This window comes from Dendrobates tinctorius, unplaced genomic scaffold (genome assembly GCF_039654945.1).
Source record: "Dendrobates tinctorius isolate UK_male_01 unplaced genomic scaffold, ASM3965494v1 ptg000138l, whole genome shotgun sequence".
NCBI lineage: Eukaryota > Metazoa > Chordata > Amphibia > Anura > Dendrobatidae > Dendrobates > Dendrobates tinctorius.
Window position 1 is genome coordinate 12262126 of NW_027361806.1, and position 21775 is coordinate 12283900.

Genomic DNA, 21775 nt, shown 5'->3' on the forward strand with positions numbered 1-21775 from the left:
GTTCTCCGGCTGTGATCGAGGGGTCTAGGGCACCGTAGGAACCCCCCACGGCTACTGCTAGCTGTTGTTGATAGGTTCAGGGGTCTGCAATCCGATAGCTGCCAACTTCTCTGGTTTTCTGGACTTAGCTAGTATTTCTGTTTTTGCCTCCTACGGTGACTCATTCTTAACACTATGGTATGTACAGACTAGGGGAGAATTATTAATTTTGCTTCCTCAATTTTTGTTGTCAAGGATATTTATCTCTGCCATAAAATTTTAAGTGAGCCTAACCTTTCTACATATTGAAGGTAGTGTTCATAGTCTGTAACCATAGAGATACATAGGACAGGGATGCACACAGTGATAAGAGATCTAGATGTTAAACAAGGACAGATGCCAAAATCAAAATCGTCAACGTTTTATTGCAAAAAAATGAATTGATACGTAATATGTAACTAATTCACAATAAATACAGTTACAAATATACAATCTGTAACATGACACATTCAAGTACAGTGGGGCAGAAGCAGAGAAAATATTTACACTATCCCCATTTTTCTTATGTTACAACCTCACAGAATGAATCAATAAGTCTTCGAAGAAGACATTTAAAGAGGAATCTTATAAAACTACAGCAGCTTAATAAAAGGGGCGGCTGATATCAGTCACATCTATCAATGTAGAGCTTCTCAGCATTAGCAGCGATCATGAGTCGTCCTATTAGGCCGGGGTCACACATGCGAGAAACTCGTACGAGTCTCACATCTCAATACGGGACTCGGGACCGGAGCGCTCACCTGCATAGAAATACATGCAGCCGCACACTCCGGTCCTGAATGCCGGGTATTGAGATGCGGGACTCGTGCGAGTTTCTCACAAGTCTGACCCCGGCCTTAGGGTCTTTGTGTTGCAGGATCCCCACAATGCACCCTCTCCTCCTGTTCCTGATTTTCCTGTGTATGGCTGTAAGACAAATGGCTGCAGCAGGAGCCTCTCCTCTATCTACAGCAGGACAAAATATTGCAAAACCTCACCCCCTTAGTCAAGGAGGAGGTCTTTGGTAAAATGGAAATAAAGCAGATTTTAGGTTTAGCATCACTTAAAATTTGCATGTAAAAATGGCTTGAAATGCCACAATCATTTTGTACAGAGGGCGAGATTAGTTTATGTCCATTTATGTCCGATACCAGGGTCCACTTGGTTGTAGTATTTGTCATGGAAGGTCGTGTAACATCTGTGTAGAGTCCAATCATATCTATGTCTCGAGACGTCAAGACTCAGACAAGACACTCTGTGCGGCCGAGTGAACCATGGCCATTCCTTCCGACCTGAACTGTTGTGAGATGTTGATCATGCAGATCAGGAGAAGAAAGATGACAACGAGGTCGTCAATGGTGCTGAGGATTCCACAAAGAGGATCAGGGATGACGTTGATTGGTGAAGACAAACACATGATGGCCCCAAATGAGCATACAACTATCCTGATACAGAAGATCCATACAAGTCCACCCATAGTGAAGACCCTCCTAAGCGCCAGATGTAAAAGTGATGGAAGGTCATATAAGTAGTCGATGAGCTGCAGAGGAAAGAGCGAAAGATGAAATAACCAAAAGTTAATATGATGATGGAGGTCAGAACCGCATTCATCATGGTTATCACCACTATTCATTGGTATTATTTCTTGTGTGCACTGGAGGTTCCCCTATTAAGTCTATTGGTGGAAACCTCTTCTCTGCAGGGTTAGCACTACTAATCATCAGAGTTACATACAATGTGTCATCAGAAAATGGCAAGGGATTTTATGTTAAACATATTTTTTTTTAAAGTTTTGAATCTTATTTTTCTTTTTCTTAAAATTTAGCAGTTTTCGCATTGATCTTTCTAATAGATTGACACTTCCTATTCTGTAGAGATCACTATGCTATAGTGAACACATTATCACAGCAGACAGGATTACAAGGACACCAATACATAAATAACACAGGATCCACCATTCACAATAGGTGATGTCACAGCTCTCCTCCTCCTGTGCAATGACTAATAACACCTTTATATATATTAGATAACACAGGATCCACCATTCACAAAGGTGATATCACAGCTCACCTCCTGCATGACTGATAACACCTCTATATACAGTAGATAACATAGGAGCCACCATTCACAATAAGCGATGTCACAGCTCACCTCAACACCTCTATATACAGTAGATAACATAGGATCCACCATTAACAATAGGTGATGTCACAGCTCACCTCCTCCTCCTGTACAATGACTGATAACACCTCTATATACAGTAGATAAGACAGGATCCACCATTAACAATATGTGATGTCACAGCTCACTTCCTCCTCCTGTACAATGATTGATAACTCCACTATATACAGTAGAAAATACAGGGTCCACCATACACAATAGGTAACATCACAACTCACCTCCTCCTGTGCAATGACTGATAACACCTTTATATAATTAGATAACACAGGATCCACCATTCACAATAGGTGATATCACAGCTCACCTCCTCCTGTACAATTACTGATAACTCCACGATATACAGTAGATAACAGAGGGTCCACCATTCACAATAGGTGATATCACAGCTCACCTCCTCCTCCTGTACAATGACTGATAACACCTTATATACAGTAGATAACACAGGATCCACCACTCACAATATGTGATGTCACAACCACCTCCTCCTGTACAATGATTGATAACTCCTCTATATACATTATATAACACAGGATCCACCTCACCTCCTACTGTACAATGACTGATAACACCTCTATATACAGTAGATAACACAGGATCCACCATACACAATAGGTGATATCACAGCTCACCTCCTCCTGTGCAATGACTGATAACACCTTTATATAATTAGATAACACAGGATCCACCATTCACAATAGGTGATATCACAGCTCACCTCCTCCTCCTGTACAATGACTGATAACTCCACTATATACAGTAGATAACACAGGGTCCACCATTCACAATAGGTGATATCACTGCTCACCTCCTCCTCCTGTACAATGACTGATAACACCTTATATACAGTAGATAACACAGGATCCACCACTCACAATATGTGATGTCACAGCTCACCTCCTCCTGTACAATGACTGAAAACACCTCTATATACGGTAGATAACACAGGATCCACCATTCACAATAGGTGATATCACAGCTCACCTACTACTGTACAATGACTGATAACATCTCTATATACAGGAGACAACTCAGGATCCACCATTCACAACATAAAGTGTTGATAGAATCATATACTTACAGGTCTTGGTTTTCCAGAGAAGCGATTGTTATATCGTCTGATGTCTTGTTTGATGGCTCGGCTCGTCTTATCGTGCTGCTGAACTTCACAAAAATCATCGTAGAGCATATGCACCTGTAGAGAATGCAAGACCATCTTGTTAGAACAGGTGTTTAGAATAGCTCGAGGAGTCACATGGATTAAAAGGGTTTTCCTATGAACAACATATATCATCTATTCTCCGATGCCCCAACCTACTGTATCTTTCACATCATTACTCGGCAGATTCTGAGGAAAATGTGGGTGATGGTGAAACGTGCGTCGAGGTGTGCAGTAGCCCAGTAGCCCTGGTGTTTTCCCTCCTACAATATGGCCACAGGGAATATTAATTATTGTACCAGTGATGTAGTATAATTAGTATAGTATAATTCATAAACTGATGAAATTTGCCGATGACACAAAGCTAGGAGGGATAGCTAATACTAGAGAAGAGAGAGAGAGGATTAAAAAAGATATAAATAAACTGAAGCAGTGGGCAGTAACTAACAGAATGGTTTTTAACGGGAAAAATGCAAAGTACTACATCTTGGCAATAAAAATGAAAAAAGCATATACAAAATGGGAGGAATAGGGCTAAGCAACAGCACATGTGAAAAAGACTAGGGTATACTAATAGATCACAGACTGAATATGAGTCAACAGTGTGATGCAGCAGCAAAAAAGGCAAATGCAATTCTAGGATGTATAAACAGAAGCATACAGTCTAGATCACGTGAAGTCATTATTGCCCTCTACTCCTCTTTGGTCAGACCTCATCTGGAATACTGTGTCCAGTTTTGGGCGTCACATTGTAAAAAGGACATCAACAAACTGGAGCAAGTTCAGAAAAGAGCGGCCAGAATGGTGACCGGTCTGCAAACCCTGTATTACGAGGAAAGGTTGCAGGATTTGGGAATGTTTAGCTTGCAGAAGAGAAGACTGAGAGGAGACTTAATAGCTGTCTACAAATATCTCAAGGGCTGTCACATTGTAGAAGGATCATCTTTATTCTCATTTGCACAAGGAAAGACTAGAAGCAATGGGATGAAACTGAATGGGAGGAGACACAGATTAGATATTAGAAAAAACTTTTTGACAGTTAGAGTGATCAATGATTGGAACAAGCTGCCACGAGAAGTGGTGAGTTCTCCTTCAATGGAAGTCTTCAACCAGAGGCTGGACAGACATCTGTCTGGGATGATTTAGTGAATCCTGCTTTGAGCAGGGGGTTGGACCAAATGGCCCAGGAGGTCCCTTCCAACTCTACGATTCTATGATTCTATAATCTTGATTTGACTGTTCATACGGCCATATTAGGGGATAGGGCCTATGTATATACTTGGACACTATTTGAGTGATTAATGCTATTATTGCAATGTATACATTTGACAATTCAATGGCATTCTTCTGGGTATGTTTTATGGGCTTAGATAGGTTTTTCTATTGCATTTTATATATCACATCTAATACATGTATATTCTATTTTACGAGTTATAGCCCTGATCCGCATACCAGATTTATTGCCTTATTAGATTACAGCTCAGTGTGTTATGTACTCTATTTTAATATGTGTATAGTTATCTTTTTCAATTTGATATGGATGTTATAATTTTTCAATAAAATCCATTTATGTTTGAATATATTGGGTCATATACTCCTTCATATTCTCTATAGGTGTTTAGATATTTATTTGAACGGATCCCCTAATTTGTGAGGGTGTTTTTGGAATGACTATTTAAATGTTTTTTATGGGACGACCCCCTTTAGTTTTGGTCTATGGAAGCACGTACCCAATGTAGAAAGCAGAGTCCTGCTCCATATTCAAGAATATTTTCAGGATGATTAGATAACAGATTAAAGGAATTTATAGAATGTTGCTTAAATTGGTTAAAACAAATAGAAACTCGTACCTTTTGTCTGCAAAGAGGACAACTGATGGTTCCTAACCAGGGGTCGTGCTTCCAGTACTCCATCAGACAGGGACCTAAGGATACAAGGAAAAGAATTTAGGTATAATCATCCAAGTATAATAAACCATTCGTGCACCTGCATATCTTGTTTGGTACACGGTTCCTGATGTTTAGGGCTACCTAAGGTGAAATTAAGAAGTGCAAATGGATAACTTATTGCCCAAAACTGAATCTTGGTATAGTATCAGTAGGTGTATTGCCACAGATTAGAAACCACAGACATAAGCCCTGCTGTGAAACCGATTACAACTTGTAATTGCACAAACATTTTGTGACTTTTAACGTTTTTACACCAGTCCTGGCCAGATCCGCTATTTCTTGAAAAAATGGCAGGACAAGGCTAAGTGGGGAGAACAAATTGATCCCTGAGTGGAGTAGGCTGAGTGCAGACGTACTTTTTGGCCCTGCGGACTTTTCCGCGCAGAATTGAAGAAATGCGCAGGTCAAATGACCTGCATTTTTCCTGCGGATTTCTTCCTGTTTTCATGCGGTTTTTGTGTGGTTTTCCCCTGCGGATTTCTTCCTGTTTTCTTGCGGTTTTCTTGCGGTTTTCCCCTGCGGATTTCCCCCTGCGGATTTGGAGAATGGAGCAGGTGGAAAACCGCACAAAAGAAGTGACATGCTGCATATTTTGAACCACAAGAAAACCGCGTGGAAAAATCCGCAGCGTCTGCCCAGCGTTTTTTTCTATTGACTTACATGCTACTGTACATCACAATGCGGATATGCAGCGTTTCTGCGCAGTAAAATCCGCTGCGGATCCGCTGGATGGTGTGCACATGGCCTAACCTTTCTTTCGGTGCCCCACGGCAGCCGGAAAATGCAACAAATTCATCATTAAGAGGCACATGCATCATAATGGACTGGCACATCTCAAATCATTACAGCCTGGCATGGAAAATGAGTTGCACTGGACAGTATGTGAATAATTCAATGTAGGAGGATGTGTGTAGAATGTTGCATCCCCTCCCCCTCTGCACAGGTGTCTGCATTTATTAACAAGACTTGCCCTAGTGGCTAATTACGCTGAATACATATTTGCGGCCGGGCTTCCTGTCGGTTTCCTGGACAAATGTTTTAGGATCAATGTGAAAATGAAAGGGCAGCTGAGCAGGAATTAGAAGAAATTGCTTCTGACGTTTCCTGCTCACCATTTGTGACAGTTTTTTAAGGTATACAATGACTTATTCACTTGGCCAAGCGCCCGTCCCTGTCATCGGCAACATGGTATTGTTTGTTGTAATGAGGCGGCGGTGTGCCAGACCCCGGGCATTTCCTGAGGATGACCGTCCAGCTGGCTCCAGAATACAGCAGGCAAATAAAACCCCATTTTCTGACTCTTTGTAGCTACTTCCTCCAGTACCCACACTGTGCAATTATTGTATATATTAAGTCAGGACACAAGAAGCAATATTTTATTTCATAACTAGTCATATCAATAAAATTGGTCATAACTGATGCCTCTTTAACAGATCTATCTATATTATGTATCTATCTATCTATATACAGTATTATGCATCTATCATCTATCTATATTATGTATCTATCTATCATCTATCTATATACAGTATTATGTATCTATCAGCTATCATCTATTTATCTATCATCTACCTCTATATTATGTATCAGCTTTATATCTATTATTTATCTATCTATCATCTAACTATTATCTATCATCTAACTATTATCTATGATCTATTATAGGTCTATCATCTATCGTCTATCTATTATCTATCTCTTTATCTATCTATCTATCTATCTATCTATCTATCTATCTATCATACATACATCTAACCTATCCATCAATCTCTTATCCATTATCAATCTAACCAATCTCCCAATATCTACAAAAACTTCTGTTCTTTCCACTACAGGCCTCTGGATAAGAAAATAGCAAAACTGAAACCCAATTTAAGCAATTTAACTGACTTTATTTAATGACTAAACAGTTTGGATCATAAGTAGTTTTAGGGCCCCTGGAATCTGGCTATGGTGATTCATGTATTTATGTTTTAATTTCTCTACTATTTAAGATCTCTTGTTTGTTGGAAACATTAATTGATCACATTGGCTGAGTGTAAATTTACCCTAACCTATATTTTTTTTCTGGAGAAGCTTTCGCCTTAACTAAACAGTAGGGGGCGCTCATAAGACTCGTCTCACTGGCCCAGCACGATTTGCAGCAGCTTCGCCAAAAACAAGGCACAAGGTTTATTAATACCAGCAAATCAAATATGAATGAAAACCTTTTAAGCCTCAAACTTTTTTTTAGGTCAGGAATTACAAGCGCCATTAGTAGGGGTTTTGGGTGATGCAATGCGGAACTAAACTGACAAGATAAGTCATTAACCCGTCCATGGTTGGATTGCAAGAGAAGTCCACTGCCTCATCATTGCACAGCAATGCCATTATTTGCACTGTGATTGCATCGCCTTCGGTTTTGGGCTCTTGATCATCTCTTGATACAGGACACAATGACCTTGTTCTGCTGCTAGTAAATGATCGCAGGGACTGGACGAGGAGCTGTGTGACATTGTTCTCCTTTGTCAGCTGCTCATATGTTTTACTGCCGTTTATGGGAAAAATAGTAAAAGTAAACTCAATTACACTATCTGCTTCTAGGAAAGCAGCAGGAGGCTTTTACTGTAATAGACAAGAAAACTCAATATCTGACCCCCTAAGGGTACGTAGTATATAGAAAAACTACATATGCACAGTGAGTGCAGCTCTGGAGTATAATACAGGATGTAACTCAGGATCAGTAAAGTAATGTATGTACACAGTGACTGCACCAGCAGAATAGTGAATGCAGCTCTGGAGTATAATACAGGATGTAACTCAGGATCAGTAATGTAATGTATGAACACAGTGACTGCACCAGCAGAATAGTGAGTGCAGCTCTGGAGTATAATACAGGATGTAACTCAGGATCAGTAATGTAATGTATGTACACAGTGACTGCACCAGCAGAATAGTGAGTGCAGCTCTGGAGTATAAGTTTCACACTTCCGTTTTTGTGTCCGCCAAACGGATCCGTTTCCGTTTTTTTGACGGAAACTGATGCAAACGGATCCGTTTTTAAAAACGGATCCGTTTTTTTGACGGATCCGCGGTAACCGCTAATGGAAGTCTATGGGACAAAAAAACGGATCCTGCAAAAAAATGGCGGATCCGTTTTTTTACGGAAACCAACGGATTTTGACGGATTTGAAAAAACGGAAGTGTGAAACAGGCCATATGTAACTCAGGATCAGTAATGTAATGTATGTACACAGTGACTCCACCAGCGGAATAGTGAGTGCAGCTCTGGAGTATAATACAGGATGTAACTCAGGATCAGTAATGTAATGAATGTACACAGTGACTGCACCAGCAGAAAAGTGAGTGCAGCTCTGGAGTACAGGATGTAACTCAGGATCAGTAATGTAATGTATGTACACAGTGACTCCACCATCAGAATAGTGAGTGCAGTTCTGGAGTATAATACAGGAGGTAACTCAGGATCAGTAATGTAATGTATGTACACAGTGACTGCACAAGCAGAATAATAATTGCAGATCTGGAGTATAATGCAGGACGTTAGTCAAGATCGATATAAAATAAGTGGTGTAATGTATTTATAAAGTAATACAACTTTTTATATAGATTGTGTATTGCTTAGTCTGGAAAACGTTTTAGCTGCACATCCCTTTACCTGTCTTCTCAGAATTTGTTCAGAACTGACTTTATTAACTTTGATGTTGCAATAAATTAGTCTTTCCAAGTTCTATTTCAAGGGCAGCTTCGATAGTGGGTCATGTTTACCTTCGTGACAGGTACATGTTCCATTGACCCCATCACTACACTGCACCAACATTACTCTTGTGGGCTGTACCATGTGTGGCAATACCGAGAAAGTAAAGAGGAGGTCCGGAGTCTACCTTCACCTCCCCTCCCCCACTTATATCCAGGACTGGTCACTGGACACCATCGACCCCCATCCTTGAAGGTGTTTATGACTGAGAGACCTGTCAGAGAGCTATTGTTTTCTTCATGTCACGGGCAGTTGTGTAGAACACATGGCACTGGCTTATTTATTCTACTAGGAGTTTTATGTGACAGATGCGTGTAATGAAGCAAAAAAATATCAGCTTAAAATAATCCCACTCCTTCTCACAATGATGCAACATGCGGCGTTTGTTGTGACTGGTTGTCCCTGGTTTGCCCATTGCCACATTTGTGTAATTCTCTGTAGGTGAAGGAGGGGTGGACAGCTCAGGTGAGAGCGATCATTGGCTACACAAGATTTTGTACAATATCTGTAATGGAAATTATTCTCTTTTCTTTTTTCAAACTTTATGATTGCATTTTACCTCCATGCCTAAAAATGGCGGGATGCATGCTGCAAAGACGTAGACTATGGCAAGCCCATCATAAATGGAGATGGACCTCCAGCTTTCTCTATTCCTACAGGACTTAAAATGCATTTTGTTTTGCGGTACCCGATGAGTTGCCTACTAGGCGTCCCACAGGAGACTCAAGGTGAAGCCAAACGGTAACAGGAAAGAAGATGGAGACCATGATGGCCACATTTCTGCCTGCTTATTTACAATCAGGGTCCCATTAGGGCACTGCACCGCGCTGTGATGGGCATGTAGTGCCAACTGCATTTCTGTAAATGGTGATTTTAATAAAGGTGACAGTATTCTCTTATAACAAAGGCTGGGTTTCATTTCTGACAATAATCCACCATTCTCTGATCCAATAATTGCAACATATATCATTTATTGTCCTTCAGCCCAATTTAATGACAAGTGACGATGCATATAACGAGGTTTGATTATTTCAAGAGACTGTCACTCACCGCAGAATAAATGGCCGCAGTTGGTCTCCACTGGGGATGTCGCTGTCTGAAGACACACCGGGCAGTTCAAGTCATTGTGGAAGCGAGTCTGGCGGCTTTTATGCGTCTCCTGGAAAATTCAGAGTTTTATTTGAGATATGTTGACAATTAAATGTTGCAAAACTGGTAAAAGATTAAAACAGATCATAGCGAGCAATCAGATTCCAGCCTAATACTCAGTGTATGAAGCTGTGCTGTACTGGCTCCATATAATGCATACGTCTGGGGGCCGCAGGACCTGCAAGAAGCTGATCGGTCGGGCATCAGGTAATGGAACATCACCAATATGGCATATCCTAAAGATAGTTCTTTAACTCCACTTTATACAAATAAATGCTCACTTTGTAGTGTGTCGGGGGAAATATTCCATCGTCCTTTCTTTGAGGAATTGTTTCTGGTTTGTCCATTGTACAACATCTGAAAACAGAGAGAAAAAAAATAAAAACTAAATTAAATAATAAAAAATAGAAACAAGTTAGTAAGCTGAGCAGCAGCACTCAATGTCAAGCAGCAGCCGCAAAAGCAAACAAGATTTTAGGATGTATAAAAAGAAAGATAAAAATCCCCCGCGAACCCAACGTATTACTACCTCTTCATAAATCACTGGTGAGGCCACATCTAGAATACGGGATCCAGTTTTGGGCTCCACATTTTAAAAAGGATATTCAGAATTTAGAATCAGTTCAACTAGATTATTACAAGGGATGAAGGCATCTCACATGATGAAAGGTTAGAAAAGTTGGGTTTGTTTAGCTTAGAAAAAAGACGCCACAGAGGGGATCTCATTTACATGTATAAATGTATATGTGGCCAGTACAAAACACTGGCACATGACTTATTCCTTCCAAAGACCATACTGAGGACTAGCGGGCACTCATTACGGGTGGAAGAAAGGCGATTCCGGCAGCTAAATAGGAAAGGGTTCATTACAGTTAGAGCAGGAAGACTGTGGAATGACGACCTCAAGAGGTAGTAATGGCGGAAACTATGTCAGCTTTTACAAAAGGGCTGGATGATTTCCTCAACACACATAACATTGTGGGTTACAGTTAAATTAGTAACGACAAGTACAAATGGTGGAGAAAGGTTGAACTTGATGGACCTAGGTATTTTTTCAACCTATGTAACTAATAAATAACAATACAATTAATACAATGTAGATAAGTTCAAATAATATATTATAATAGTACTAGTATAGTAATAATGATCCTAAATTTGAAGATAGAAGGCAAACAGGGTAAGAGTACATCCACACAGGAGATAAAAAAAACTTTTACAGAATTCACCATAGTTTTGCGGTAAAATGTCTAAATATGCATGCAGATTTGCAAATAGATCTCATCATATAGATTGCAAAGGAGCTTTTCCAAAAGGATAAAGGATAAGTTACTGACTGCTGGGAAACCAGTGATTAAGAGAATGGGACTTTGGATCTCGAAAACCACAGAGCCTCGTCTTGAACGTAGTGGTGGTGGGGACGCTCGAGCTCTGGTCCATTTATTTTCTATGTGATTGCCCGATATAGCCAAGCGGTGTATTCAGCTATCTCCGGCACTCCCATAAAGAGCAGAGGTCAAGTATGCGCATTTCTGCTCCATTCAAGATATGCGTTGCAGAGCCCAGTTCTTGGGATCCAGAGCCCTTTACTCTAGACCACTAGGGTTCTGACCAGAGGGACTGCTTCATTGGCAGAAAAATGTTTAAAAAGTTACGAACTTTTGCAAATGGCGACACAAAACAATTTTTCATTTTACAAAGTTCTAAATTTTTAACTACTAAATATATGCCATGAACTTCTATGGCCCCCACCCTGGATCTGCCCCATGCTCCCCATCCACCTTCCCTATGCCATGGACTTCTATAGCCCCATCCTGGATCTGCTCCCACCCACCTTTTCTACAGCCCCCACCCAACATCCCTACAGTCGCTATCCCTATTCCCTTTTGTACACTTGCTTTGGCAAAACTAATGTGTATTTAGTCCTGCCAATAAAGCTTCTTTGAATTTGAATTTATATATATATATATATATATATATATATATATATATATACACTCACAAGTTTTGTATCTCCATAACTGCACAGACCTGGACCATCTTGTTGCTGGGCCACGTTTAATACACAATGAATGCAATAAAAAAAAAACTAAAAAAATACATTTTTTCACCATTTTACCCTACTTGGAATTTTGGATTCTTCTGTTGCTCAGTCCATTATATGGTAAAGTGAATGTTATCATTCATAACTACAACTTGTCCAACGTAAAAACAAAACAAGCCGCCATATGGCTATGTTGACATAAAAATAAAAAAAGTTATGGATCTATTAATAAAGGGAGGAAAAAAGCAAAGTACAGAAACTCCAATTGGTCACAGCAGAAAGAGGTTAATAAGAGTAGGGCCGGGGTCACACTTGCGTGTGCAATGCGAGGAACTCGGGCGAATCTCTTGCCTCAATGCCCGGCACTGCCGCCAGCACTCGGGACAGGTGCACTCAGCTGCACAGAAATACATGCAGCCACACACTCCTGTCCCTAGTGCTGGCGGCATTGCCGGGTATTGAGGTGAGAGACTCGCCCGAGTTTCTCGCATTGCAGTTGCAGGTGTGACCCCAGCCTAATAGTCACTATGAGGGTCTGTTTCCACTTAGAGGTGAATATTATGTCTGATAACGAAGGCTAAAAGTGGGGAGATGAATGTTACTGGGAAATTGAGTAAGGAGAACAGACAAAAATTATCATTAAACTCTAGTGTACTGGGAGCTGCACACCAAGATTTCCTATAGAACCCTATAATAAATAGTGACACTAAATAAGTGAATTTTTTTCTGATCAAGTGATGCTGTATGTACCGGTATATGTTACTGTATGTATTTCTACATGTGTCTTCCATCCTCTCATATATAGTGCACGTGCCGTGTCCAAACGTTTAGCTGTTATCCTGTATTTGTATCCACGTCACGTACACACCTTTTGGCTTGCACTATGGACGCTGTCACTAGTCAATGGAAATTGTGGCTGCACTTTATGTGATGGGAGTTCAAAGGGCTGTGTACACACAGATAGAAGAAACATCCGCGATAAAACAAGAAAACCCAGTGACCTAAAGACAGAAAAACGCACAGCGCAGTTTACAAACACAGCTGCCCTCATGTAGCTTCAGCCAATGTGTGCAATATCAGGTTAACTGCTTCCTCTCTAAACACCAACTAGACGGCAACACTCCAGCACTTTCTGCAGCGCTCATCCTGTGATCTCTACTTCATAGTTCTCAGAGTACTCTGTACCCTAAAACTGAAGATGTGAACAATGAAAGACAAAAATAAAATTATAATAAATTCTATCTAACAAAGATTTCCAGACCATAAAGTGTCAGATTAACATTCATTTTCCAAATGCATTACATTATACTCCAGAGCTGCACTCACTATTCTGCTGCTGCAGTCACTGTGTACATACATTACATTAATAATCCTGTGCTAATCCTGAGTTACATCCTGTATTATACTCCAGAGCTGCACTCACTATTCTGCTGCTGCAATCACTGTGTACATACATTACATTAATAATCCTGTGCTAATCCTGAGTTACATCCTGTATTATACTCCAGAGCTGCACTCACTATTCTGCTAGTGACGTCACTGTGTACATACATTACATTACTTATCCTGCACTGATCCTGTATTATACTCCAGAGCTGCACTCACTATTCTGCTGGTGTAAGTCAATGTGTACATACATTACATTACTGATCCTGAGTTACATCCTGTACTATACTCCAGAGCTGCGCTCACTATTCTGGAGTATAATACAGGACATTACTCAGGATCAGTAGAGGGTAAGTAGTGTAATGTATGTATGACCTGTTGAAGCGCAATGTAAGCGTGAAACGATCGTCGTCTATAATTGCTCCATCATTTTATCAGCCTGCTGTTGGTAACATGATGCCACGATAAAGGATACTTTTTGCACGGGACGCATTGTGCCTATCCGCTTTCTTCTCTATGGATACACAGACTTTTTTCCTTGGAAGAGGCACCCGTATTCGCTGATGTGTGTGGAGCTTCATTAACCTGAGGTCATACAGCTGTGCCTTTGTCCTGCTTTTCTTCTATGGTATGTAATGTTTGTATACATTGACTGCACCAGCAGAATAGTGAGTACAGCTCTGGGGTAAAATACAGGACATAACTCAGGACACCAGCAGAATAGTGAGTGCAGCTCTGGGGGATGATACAGGATGTAACTCACGATCAGTACAGGATCTGTAATGTAATGTACTTTATGTACACAGTGATTACACCAGCAGAATATTGAGTGCAGCTCTGGAGTATAATACAGGATGTAACTCAGGATCAGTACAGGATCAGTAATGTAATGTATGTACACAGTGACTGCATCAGCAGAATAGTGAGTGCAGCTCTGGAATATAATAATAATAATCTTTATTTATATAGCACCAACATATTCCGCAGCACTTTACAGTTGAACAGTTTTCAAACACAACAGTCATAAGTAATAACATTAACAATACAATAATTAAAGCGAAATAAGATGACCCTGCTCGTGGGAGCTTACAACCTACAATGAGTATAATACAGGATGTAACTCAGGATCAGTAATGTAATGTATGTACACAGTGACTGCACCAGCAGAATAGTGAGTGCAGCTCTGGAGTATAATACAGGATGTAACTCAGGATCAGTAATGTAATGTATGTACACAGTGACTGCACCAGCAGAATAGTGAGTGCAGCTCTGGAGTATAATACAGGATGTAACTCAGGATCAGTAATGTAATGTATGTACACAGTGACTGCACCAGCAGAATAGTGAGTGCAGCTCTGGGGTATAATACAGGATGTAACTCAGGATCAGTAATGTAATGTATGTACACAGAGACTGCACCAGCAGAATAGTGAGTGCAGCTCTGGAGTATAATACAGGATGTAACTCAGGATCAGTACAGGATCAGTAATGTAATGTATGTACACAGTGACTGCACCAGCAGAATAGTGAGCGCAGCTCTGAAGTATAATACAGGATGTAACTCAGGATCAGTAATGTAATGTATGTACACAGTGACTGCACCAGCAGAATAGTGAGTGTGGTGTAATACAGGATGTGGTGTAATACAGGATGTACCGTAATTCAGGGTCAATACACAATAAATAACGTAAAGTATGTAAAGAGTAACCGCTTTTTATGAAGAAAAATTTAATATATAAACATTGTTGAGAAATTAACATACTTCTACTTATATGAATCTACAGGGCATCCTGATGTTCCTGGTATAGATAGATGTTCAGAGGTTGACAGCTGTTACTTTGCTCTATGTGTGCAGAATATTAGGAAAATGTGTGACTCCTGGCCTACAAGTTATTATCACCTGTAATTGATTGCTGGCGACGCGTCACCTGAGCAGTTTCTGCAGATTGCTATGATAACGGGAAATGAAGCAGAACTAAACTAATAGCATGTACAGCAATAACAATAATACAGAAACAGCAACTTTTACAACATGCATTGCTGTCATACTGCGGTGTTATAACGTCGATGATGTCTGTGTCTGCAGTCATGAAGGGTGCTGTCAGTGGGGCTTTCATAAGAAGACTGTAAAATCACAACTGTATTTTCTCTGACATTTACATATTTGAGTAAGATCACAAAAATAAAGGAGGGTAAATGTATCTGCTATTATTGAAAAATACAATTCAAAAATTGCATGTATGTCCTTCATGGCAACGCAAAGAAGTATCAAAATAAATCTATCTATACTGTATACTGTATCTGTCGCATGGAAATCCAAATGAAAAGACTTCATAGAGGAGAAACACTATTCAAATGAACACTAACTGTTAATGAAAACATAACGTTAATACAAACAGTATCAAAATAAAATAATAATGATAAAAGCAATAATAATAATGAATGACTTTATATTCCAAAATATTCAGGATTGAGAGTCCTCAGTAGTTGATACCTGTTAATGGCTAACTGAAAAGATGGTAATACATTGCAAGCTTTCAAGACTATTCAGGTCTCTTCATCAGGCTAGACTAATACAAAATCTGAAGTCACATATTTATGCACAATACAGCCTAGAAAAAATGCAATAGATAAGACAAGTGACGTGAAGCAGAACATAATGTTTCTCCCTCTCCCATATTGATAGTTCTGCATCACGTCACTTGTCTTATCTATTGCATTTTTTCTAGGCTGTATTGTGCATAAATATGTGACTTCAGATTTTGTATTAGTCTAGCCTGATGAAGAGACCTGAGTAGTCTCGAAAGCTTGCAATGTGTTACCATCTTTTCAGTTAGCCATTAAAAGGTATCAACTACTGAGGACTCTCAATCCTGAATATTTTTCTATCCACTGGCTAACACGGTACAAAGATATACATCTTTCCTGTATTTATATTCCAAAACCTTTTGCCATTTCCGAACTCTTCCTCTTACCTGGACTGGACAGGGCTGCACAACGTGTGGCTGAGCATGTTGCTATCGCTGCAGGTTTCAGTCTGCACGTCTTCGCTGAGCACCAGCTGACAGCGCACTGTTGTAATTCGGTGTCAAGGCACATAGACCTACAAGTTACGCTGTTAATGATTAAGCCGGTGTCAAGGTTTTCATAATAAAACAGAACCCACAGCGGCCATACTATGGAAACGTATGTGAACTGTATACAATGGGTCATATTTACTAATATTGGCGATTGAGAAATACTGTGGCGCTCCTGAGCTACGGCAGGGTCTACAGCTCATGTATCTGTAAACTGACATATAGTGTATGGCTAAAAAGTACTTGGACACCTCCACATTACATCTACAGGAGCTTTTCTGACTTCCCATTCTTAATACATAAGCATTACTATATAAATAGTTCCTTTACAACCAAACACAGCCTCTGTTCTTCTGTGAAGGTTTTCTTCAAGATTTTGAATGTGTTTGTGGGGATTTTTGCCCATTCATTCAGAGGAGCATTTGTCACACTGATGTTGATGACAGGCAGGGCTCATAATCTCGGGTCTAGTTGATACCAAAAGTGTTGGATGGGGTTGAGGTCTGGGCTCTTTGCAGTCAATCAAGTTATTCCACACCAAACTCCCCCTCCATGTCTGTATGGACTTTGCTTCGTGCACTGTACACTGCTATGGGGAACAAAAAAGGGTCTTCTCTTCACTAAACTGTTCCACAGAGTTGGAAGCTACAGTTCTCCAAATTGTCTTGTATATTGAAGCATTAGTGTATCTCTTCACTGGAAGTAAGGGACCAAGGCCGACAAGTGAAAAAGAAGCCCATACCATTATCCTCCTCCACCAAACTGTACAAGGGCACATTGCAGTCAGGCCCGGAGTAACGTTCTCCTGGCATTCACCAAACCCAGACACCTCCATCAGGCACCAGATAGAGAAGTGTGGTCCGTCACTGCACAGAACATGTTTCCTCCAGAGTCCAGTGGTGGATTTTACGCAACTCCATCCGATGCTTGGCATTTTTGCGTGGTAATGTATGGCAGTAGCATGCACCTGCTCGGCTTTGAAGCTTCTGGAGAGGGCACAGATTTCTGCTGGTGTTTGGTCTCTGCAGTTATGGGGTCAACAGAGCGCTGATGACATTTCTACCTTCTGCTTATCAGCACTCGGTGGCCCTGCTCTGTAACTTTACGTGGCTGAGATGCTGTGGTTCCTTCCACTTCTCAATAATATCACTCACAAGTGACAGAGGAAAATGTAGTAGGATGAAATGTCATTAATCGACTTGTTGGGCTGAGTTCACACGTGGCGTTTTTTTCGCGTTTCCGCGGCGGTTTTAACAGCGCGATTTTGCCGCGAAAACGCGAAAAATAAGCATCCCATGCATTCCTATGGGATTCCACAATGCTGTGCTAATGCTGCGGTTTTTACCACAGCAGAATCGCTTTGCGGTAAAAACCGCAGCATGCTCATTAATTTGCGGAATCGCGGCGATCCCGCACCCATAGGAATGCATTGTTCCGCTTACTTCCCGCATGTGGCTGTGCACACCATGCAAAAATTAAGCAGAACAATTGCAGATGGTACCCACGGTCCGGAGGAGAGGAGACTGTTCTCCGGGCTTTGGGTACCATATCCCTGTAAAAAATAGAATTTAAAAATAAAAAATATTGTTACTCTCACCCTCCGACGTCCCGCGCAGCCTTCCCGCTTCTCTTCACGCTCTCGTTCCCAGTAGTCCTTTGCGAAAATGCCCACGATGGCGTCCGTTCTCGCGGGATCGCGAAGTCTCGCGGTCATTCGCACGACGTCATCGCGAATCACCGCGAGACATTGCGATCCCGCGAGAACGGACGTCATCGCGGGCATTTTCGCAAAGGATTACTGGGAACGGATGCGCGGGACGTCGGAAGGTGAGAATAACACTATTTTTTATTTTGTTTTACATTCTATCTTTTACTACTGATGCTGCATAGGCGGCCTCAGTAGTAAAAAGTTCTCCAAGCGATGCTACAGATCGCTTGGAAAACGCTAGCAATTCTGCAAGCTAATTACGTTTGCAAAATGCTAGTTTTTTCGCGGGAATTTAAAATGCGATTTTCCCGCGGACTGGAATTCCGGAATTCTCGCGGTAATTTCCGCGAGAGTTCCGGTACGTGTGCACTTAGCCTTACACTGGTTGCTCCAATTACAGAACCACGCTGGTATCAGTGAGCTCTGGCCCACCGGTTATCCTCTCCTATGCATGGCGGGGGGACAGATGTTATACACCGAGAGGCAATGGGACTGTATACTGTGACACTATTGCCTTTGGGTGTACTTATACTGTAAGATTTTCTCAGTGTGTATGCTACATGCCAAATATAATGAGAACACAGTCTGATCATTATCAAGTCTCTGAAAGAAAGATTCAATAAATGTTTTATTTCTTTATTATGTACTAGATGTTGGCCCGATTCTAAAGCATCGGGTACTCTAGAATATGGCCAGAGGGAGATTAAAATAAAAAAAGTGATATACTCACCATCCGACGGCCCCCAGACTCTTTCCCTCTTCTCACCACGCTCCCGGCATCTTCCGGTCCCAGTAATGCTTAGCGCCAAGGACCGTAGATTACGTCACTCTTGCGAGAGCGTGACGTCATCAGCAGTGTTTCGTGCAAAGCATTACTGTGACCGGAAGGTGCCAGGCGCGTGGTGAGAGGAAGGAAAGAGTCCGGGGGCCGTCGGATGGTGAGTATATCTTTTTTTATTTTAATTCTATTTTTTACATATTGTCACCTTCTGACGGCCCCCGGACTCTGTCCCTCCATTGGGGCTCTCAATCTAATTTCCCTATCAGTATATCTTTAAAGTGTGGGAGAAAGCCAGAGAACCCAGAGGAAACCCACACAAACACGGGGAGAACATACAAACTCCTTGCAGATGTTGTCCTTGGTGGGTTTTGAACCCAGGACCCCAGCGCTGCAAAGCAACAGTGTTAACTAGAGAGACACCGAATATGATGTCTGACTGGAGGAATTTATATTTTATTTTTATTGCTCCCAAAAAACTACAGCAATTTCAGTGACTAAATAATAAAGAAAATTAAAAACTGTGGGCAACGCTCTACCTGTAAATCTTGGTCTTGCTGGAATCTTTTCGCAACAAGGAAAAATTCCTTTAACAATATTATCCCACTTGTCGAATCAAACATTAACCTGATCATGGTCGTGTCACAAGTATTTTGGTCATATGACTGGGGAGCTTTCTCCTGCCAGATTCAAGGCTTTGTGCTTTAGCAAGTTAGCAAATATTTCTGGTAAATCTTGCAAGTGCAGAATACGGTCAATCCATTGCAGCTGTAAACCTGCACTTTCTACTATTTCCACATAAACTAAATCATTTAATCATTTAATAGATATCTCCTGGGTATGAGTTACACAGTCACTGCGGACTCTTGTATCACCTGCAGGGCAGCACTAATATCCTATATAAATTACACATGCTGGCAATGGAATGGAACAAGTCATTTTTCAGTAAAAATCTAACGTCTCATTTAATGAAATAGAATATTTGTATATTATGTATTATTATACACCTATAACTGCAACTTAATCTTATGCTTTTTGTGCTAACTCAGGACCATTGAGTCATAGTAGAATGTACAATAGTAGCTGTGTTCGATATAAAGCCTACAATACACACTGAAAGACAACAAGATGAGAGGGTGGAGACCAAATAATTAGGTGTGAGGTAAGGGGATAGCAAAATTAGGTGTGATGGGATTGCAAAAGCAAAGGAAAAATGAGAATGAACTATTAAAATATATAAATCAAAAGTAAAATAAAAAATTAATATAAATACAAAGTGTAACCAATAATTTCTATAAATACATTAGATCAGTTTTATAGTTCAGTCCCTTTGGAAAGCGGAATGCGTATATCAAGATTTAATATCCATTTTGCTTTGCATAAAAAAAAAATTTCTTCCAATTTTCTCCTCGTCTTGGGCTGTTAACCTATAACTTGCTCTTTCATCTAAACTTCCAATGTTACTTCGATGACGTCACCGCCGGTCACTGATGCTGCGCTCGCAGCAGCTCATTCCTCAGTGGTTCTCAGCCTGGATGGTAGCATCTTGGCATCGTCCAGGTTGAAAATTGTTAACCCCCAAACATGGATTACGGCATGTGACAAAACGATGGACAGGTGAGGGATATGGTTGTTTTTTATTAATTTTTGCTTTATTACAGGAGACCATGGCTTCAGTGGAATGGGCCATGATGTGAGTATAGTTTATTTTAGATTCATTAAAGGAGTTTGTGTCATTCTTTCAATTAAAGGACTTTATTCTTGCTGTGTGTCTGTTTATAATATAACTATAGGATTAGTACTGGATAGGTGTTTTATAGATGCCTCTCCATTACTAATCCATGGGCTTGATGTCATCGGACAATACACAGGTTACATAAACCCCACATATATGAACCCTACTTGCCCTTGTCAAAGGGCAAGTGGGAAGAGATGGGCAAAGTGCCAGAACTGGCGTATGTAATAGATGTGCCTTTTCTGGGGTGGCTGTGGGATGCTATTTTTAGGCTGGGAGGCCAATATCAATGCCCCTTAACAGCCTGGGATTACCAACCTTCAGCTGTCTGCTTTAGCAAGGCTGGTTGTCAAAAATGGATGGGACCCTCACAGTTTTTTTCAAATTATTTATTTAAATAATTAAAATAACAGTATGGGGACCCCTCTATTCTTGATAACCAGCCTTGCTGAAGCTGACAGCTGAGGATTTCAGCCCGCAGCTGTCAGATTTTGCTTGGCTGGTTATCAAAAATACAGGGGAACCCTCGTAAATTATTTAAAGCGCAAAGGATAGGACAATTGATGACACTTTTCTTGGTGTCTGCCCCTAATTTTAATTGTTTTGAACTTTTGACAACTTTTTTGCTCCACTGAAGGTGTTGTCTATGCGTTTGGTTTTGCCTCTCAATGAAGTAAACGGGGTTCAGGTATGTTAGTCGAACCATTTGGCGAACATGTTCGGCAAACAGGATGTTCGCTGATCTAAATCGAACCTTGAAAGGTTCGCTCATTTCTAGTCATGTTTTTTCTTTAAATAATTTTGGTTAATTGAGTGTATTGGTACAATAAGGTGTGGAAGACT

General features: G+C 40.7%; 1 protein-coding gene across 1 annotated transcript; it reads right to left on the reverse strand.

Annotated features, from left to right (window-relative positions):
* Positions 1 to 384: 384 nt before the first annotated feature.
* LOC141048719 (E3 ubiquitin-protein ligase RNF170-like) lies at positions 385 to 16694 on the reverse strand. The gene is made up of 6 exons (XM_073544592.1): positions 16610 to 16694; positions 10489 to 10564; positions 10109 to 10217; positions 5206 to 5279; positions 3278 to 3391; positions 385 to 1558 (listed from the first exon to the last, which is right to left on the reverse strand). The coding sequence occupies exons 1-6, from the start codon at positions 16645 to 16647 to the stop codon at positions 1253 to 1255; spliced, it is 717 nt and encodes a 238-aa protein (XP_073400693.1). The 5' UTR covers positions 16648 to 16694; the 3' UTR covers positions 385 to 1252.
* Between the last annotated feature and the right edge of the window lie 5081 nt (positions 16695 to 21775).

Coding starts and splice junctions, on each gene's coding strand:
- LOC141048719 (XM_073544592.1), bottom strand. CDS start 16,647: ATGCTCAGCCACACGTTGTGCAGCCCTGTCCAGTCCAG. Junction 3,392..5,205: donor GTCCTCTTTGCAGACAAAAG/GTACGAGTTTCT, acceptor CATTCTCTACAG/GTGCATATGCTCTACGATGA. Junction 1,559..3,277: donor TCTCTGGAAAACCAAGACCT/GTAAGTATATGA, acceptor TTTCCTCTGCAG/CTCATCGACTACTTATATGA.